General features: G+C 48.7%; 1 protein-coding gene across 2 annotated transcripts in view; it reads left to right on the forward strand.

Annotated features, from left to right (window-relative positions):
* SOGA1 (suppressor of glucose, autophagy associated 1) overlaps window positions 1-5,093 on the forward strand; it is a 62,807-nt gene that overhangs the window by 22,896 nt on the left and 34,818 nt on the right. For both annotated transcript variants that reach the window (XM_005868467.2, XM_014541419.1), the window contains exon 3: window positions 2,195-2,353. In XM_005868467.2, coding sequence (XP_005868529.1) covers window positions 2,195-2,353 — 159 coding nt within the window. The remainder of the gene's footprint in view (window positions 1-2,194; window positions 2,354-5,093) is intronic.

Raw genomic sequence — 5,093 nt, forward strand, 5'->3', positions numbered from 1 at the left:
AGTATCCCCAGCCAAGCTAGGGCAGGTGCAGCTCCCAGATTTCAGTTGTTCACTCCTTCATCTTCCTCCATCTTTGCTTGCTTGGTGTAGCCTTGGATTTGTTTGGTTATCCAATAAAGATTTATTAGGCATTTAGTGTGTGCCAGACCCTGTGCCACTGCTGGGACACAGAGATGTGAAGGAGCTCAGGCGTGGTCTGGGGCCTTGACCTTTGTCCCACCACTCCTGCCCCCAGGCCTCAGCAGGATGAATGAATGAGTGAATGAATGAAGTTGTGATTAGGACAGGAGTTCACTGGATGACCTAACAGCCCCAAACTGGGGACCATAGCCAGGAGCCTGGGGCTGAACATTTCCAGCAAAAACCCTGCCATCAAACTTAAAAGGGAGGCTATGGAGTATAGGGCCTAATCAGAGAAAATCAGTGTACCAGGGTAAAGCAGTAATTTTGACAATGTATTGAAAATTCTATTTTTTGAGCACCTACTGTGTTCCAGCCACCAGCCCAAGCACGATATCATTTATTTCTCACAATAACTCTCATGACTAGCCTAAATCAACCCCCTTTTACTGATAACCAAACTGAGACTTGGAATGGCTAACTAACTTGTCCCGAGTCACACACTCAGGGAGTGCTGGGATCAGGCTAGATTAGAATCTAGCAAAGTCCTGGTTCTGATAGTGAGGGATTGCTCACTCCACTCTGTGGATGAAGAAAGCTTGGTGGCCTAGAAAGGCTGTGGGAGGATTCTCATGGGCCAGCTTCTGGCTGTCTTTGGAGATCTTCAGGGACAGAGAGAGGCAGTGGGCACCGGAGGGAGGGGAAGACTGCACTGAATTTCCTTTCTGGCCGTTGTTTTTCCTGGCCTGCTTTGCACACTGCCAAGGGGTCTGTGCCGAGCTGGGCCTGGGCCCAGGCCGAGGGCAGAGCCAGGGAGGGCCCTCTTCCCTTCCGGCAGGGAGGAGGTGCCATGGTCATTTCCGAGCCTGGCAGGCATGGGAGCTGGGCTTACCACCTCACTCTTGCTGGCAAAGACATTGTACCCCTTGTGGAGGTCTGGCCATGCTGGCCCCTCAACCAAAGGCCTGGGGCTCCCCCGAGCTCAGCCCACAATAGCTTTATGTGACTCTGAGCAAGTCACTTGCATGCTAAGCCTCAGATTCCTTGTCAGTAAAATGGGGACCGAATTGGGGTGAAGATGAATGAAGCTGGCACGCAGTAGGTATTCAACCAGTGGTAGTGCCCAACCCACTCAGGGCTGGTTGTAGTTTATGAACTCAAAAGGGCCCTCCTCATTCCCAGAGGTCCCCTTTCCTGGCCTCTCACCCCCAGCCAGCAGGGCACAGGTCAGAGGGTGTCCTCGAGGAAATGGGTGCTGTTGCTGCAGAGTCCTGGAGCCAGGATTGGAGTTTGCAGCTCTGGTAACTCCTTTCTGCAGGGATGATTTGGACACCTGCCCAGGCCTTGTCATTTGAGGCATGTTCTATATCCCAGATGATTGGGAATAAGTCTTGGGGGTCACATAGTGACCTCCACCGAGTCCTGCCCGTTTCTGGGCTTGTTTCTCGAAGCAGCAGCCACTATTCACCCAGCGCTCACTGTGTAGGCAGTGGGCCAAGCCTTTGTGCAATAGCTGATTTAGTCCTCCTGTTGGGCCTGTGAGGTTGGTCTATTATTATTGTACCCAGTTTGTATTTAAGAAGACTGAGGCACAGAGTGGGGAAATGATTTCCCCAGGATGTCATGTTGGTCACTGGCAGAGATGGGATGTAAATGGCTCTGGGGCTGCCCATCTTGCTCTGAGTTTCCTTTTTCTTTAAAATGAATTTCTGGTGCGAGCCACAGGCTCTTGTGAGAATTGGCAAGAGGGTGGCTAGGAGAGACTTTTGGAAGCATTAAGGAGCCCTGGGTAAATGAAAAGGTATTCCTAAGAACAGGAAGGGCCTTTATAGCTTTCTGGGGGCTGAACTGTGACATGGACATAAGGAACATGGGGGTCCTGGGTTTGGGTTTTAGTTCTACTACTTCCTGGCTGTGTGACCCTTGGTGAGTTCCTTAACCTCTCTGTGCCTCCGTTTCCTCATCTGCTAAGTGGGGTAATGAGAGAAGCTGCCTGCTCTGGGGTTGCTCTGTAGCCCAGATGGGATGACCCCTGAGCATGCCCATGCTCTGCTCATCACCTACCCTTGCTCAGGTCTCTAAGGACATCTCCGTGCGGCTGCATAAGGAGCTCGAGGTGGTGGAGAAGAAACGGGTGCGCCTGGAGGAGGAGAATGAGGAGCTTCGACAGCGGCTCATCGAGACCGAGCTGGCTAAGCAGGTGCTGCAGACAGAGCTGGAGCGGCCAAGAGAGGTGAGGACCCCGTCCATCCTGGTTAGGGCCAGGTGGGGGGTGGCAGGCTTGTGTCAGCCCCATCCAGCCAGTGTCTCTGCACAGTTAGGCCTCCCTGGCAGAGTTGTTTATTCACTTGTTCCTCCAGCACACGTTTTCTGAGCACCTACTGTGTACACTATGTGCTGGCCACTAAGGATAGAGTGGTGAGTGAAAGACATTCGGTTCCTATCTTCAAGGAGCCCACAGACAAATGAAGGAGACAGTCATTCATCACAGAACCACACCAGTTGGGGGATCAACTGAGAAAACATGCAGCCATGCCCAGCACGGGGCTGGCCCGCTGCCTTAGTTTCCTCATACATCAAGTGGGACAATAATGCCCCGAGGCATTGTGAGGACGGGCTGGAATAACGTATGTGTACATGTTTCAGGGACTGCCAGGCACTGCACTCAGTGCGGGGCTGGGCCTCGGGCCAGTGTGTCAGTAGAGATCGGGACACTAGACACTTCCTGAATATGACCCCCAGACACCAGCTTCTCTGTCTTTGATCATGCCAGCCCTCCACCTGGCATGTCCTTTCCTCCTCCTCCTGTTAGGCACCATGCTGGACACTTTATCTTAACAATTTGCATAAAGGCCCAATGAGGTTATGATCTTACCCATTTTGTAGATGAGGAAACAGCCCCTGAGAGAGGAATGGATGTCCTCAAGGTCACGCAGGGCCCAGTGGGCTCTGCAGAAGGAAGATTGGAAGCCATCAGCCTAAGTGACCCCTGAGGGCTGGAATCCTCCAGACTCCAGGGGTCTGTGTTCCAGGCAGCTTCTGGCTCCAGAGGCGCGGCTGGGCCTCAGCTGTCTGGCTGCTCATGAGGTTCCCTAGGATCATACCTTGTTCCGGGCACACTCCTCACCTTCCCTGAGGGCAGGCATGCCAGCATTCCAGGGGTACTGAGACACCACAGCCCTGAGCCGCCCTTCAGCTGCCCTATTCGCAGAGCGTGTTGGTGTGATGTGCCAGCAGCTTGTTGGTGTGCAGACGGGGCATTTGCTGCTACGGGCTGCTCTATGGCCCTGCCCCTCTCCAGGGCTGGGTGGGAGGCCCCTCTCTCAGGTGGTCTCCTGCCTCCCAAGGCCTGGCCCAGAACACAGGGCATCATCTTCACACATCTTATTGCTTCCCTCCTCAGTAGTGAAAAGGGGAGACAATTTGAGAAAGTACCTTGAAGGTCAGACTGTTCCTGTTGTGGTGGAGAGGAAACTGAGGCCCAGAGAGGGACAGCAGTCTGCCTGAGTTCACCCAGCCTTTCCTTGGCAGAGATGTGGCTGAGGCTTCTAAGTCTCAGTTCTTCTGTGACATCGGGATAATAACAATAACCAGTTTACGAGATTGTTTATGATTATTAATAAGATTGGGGTAGCCCTAACCGGTTTGGCTCAGTGGATAGAGCATCGGCCTGCGGACTGAAGGGTCCCAGGTTCGATTCCGGTCAAGGGCATGTACCTTGGTTGCGGGCACATCCCCGGTAGGGAGCCTCTCCCCTCTTCTCTGTAAAAAAATCAATAGAATATATTTTAATAAAATAAGATTGGGGTAACCATAGAACAATATGAAGAAGTTAAAAAGAATAAGGTAGTGTGGCAGTTCCTGAAAAAGTTAAACATAGATTTACCAAATAAGCCAGCAATTCCACTTCTGGATATATAGCCAAGAATTGAAAGCAGGGACACAAACAGATTTTTGTACCTGTGTTCATAGCAGCATTATTCACAATAGCTGAAAGGTATAAGCAACCCAGATGTCTGTCGACGGGAAAAATATAGTGTATTCATACAATGGAGTATTTGTCAGCCGTAAGAAGGGAGGAAATTCTGATACAGGCTACGACATGGATGAACTTTAAAGAAATGATGGTAAGTAAAATAAGCCAGACTCAAAAGGACAAATATTATTCCACTTATATGAGATATTTAGGGTGGTCAGATTCATAGAGACAGAAAGTAGAATGCTGGTTACCAGGGGCTGGAGGGAAAGGGAGTGGGGGTCAGTGTTTAGTGGGTACAGAGTTTCAATTTGGAAAGATAAAAAGGTTCTGGAGGTGAATGGTGGTGAATTCAGTATAATGTGAATGTACTGAATGCTACTGAATTGTGCACTTGAAAATGACTAAAAATGTATATGCTATGTATATTTTACCACAATAAAACAGATACAACCGTTAAAATGGTAAATCTTATATTATGTATACTTTGCCACAATAAAAATAAATAAGGTAGATGTTACAGTTGACCTTTGAACAACACAGGTTTGAATGGCTCAGGTCCATTTATACATGATTTTTTTCAATAAATACTGTAAGTATATTTTCTCTCCCTTATGGTTTTCTTAATAATATTTTCTCTAGCTTTTGTTATTGTAAGAATACAGTATATGATACATGTAACATACAATATATGTGTTCATCGATGGTTTCTGTTATTGGTAAGGCTTCTGATCAACAGTAGGCTATTAGTAGTTAAGATTTTGGGGGGAGTCAAAAATTATATGTGGATTTTCAGTTGAATGGGAGCAAGTTGGTACCCCTCACCCTTTGTTCTTCAAGGGCCAACTATGTAACTGTATGTATTGACATGGAACGATCACTAAGGTACATAGTTAAGCAGGAGAAGAAAGTTATAGAAGTATACATATTGTGCAATCCCACTAATTATTTTGAAAAGCCATACAAAACAAACTGGTGTTGAAGCATATATATATAT

This window comes from Myotis brandtii, unplaced genomic scaffold, assembly GCF_000412655.1.
Source record: "Myotis brandtii unplaced genomic scaffold, ASM41265v1 scaffold27, whole genome shotgun sequence".
Classification (NCBI taxonomy): domain Eukaryota; kingdom Metazoa; phylum Chordata; class Mammalia; order Chiroptera; family Vespertilionidae; genus Myotis; species Myotis brandtii.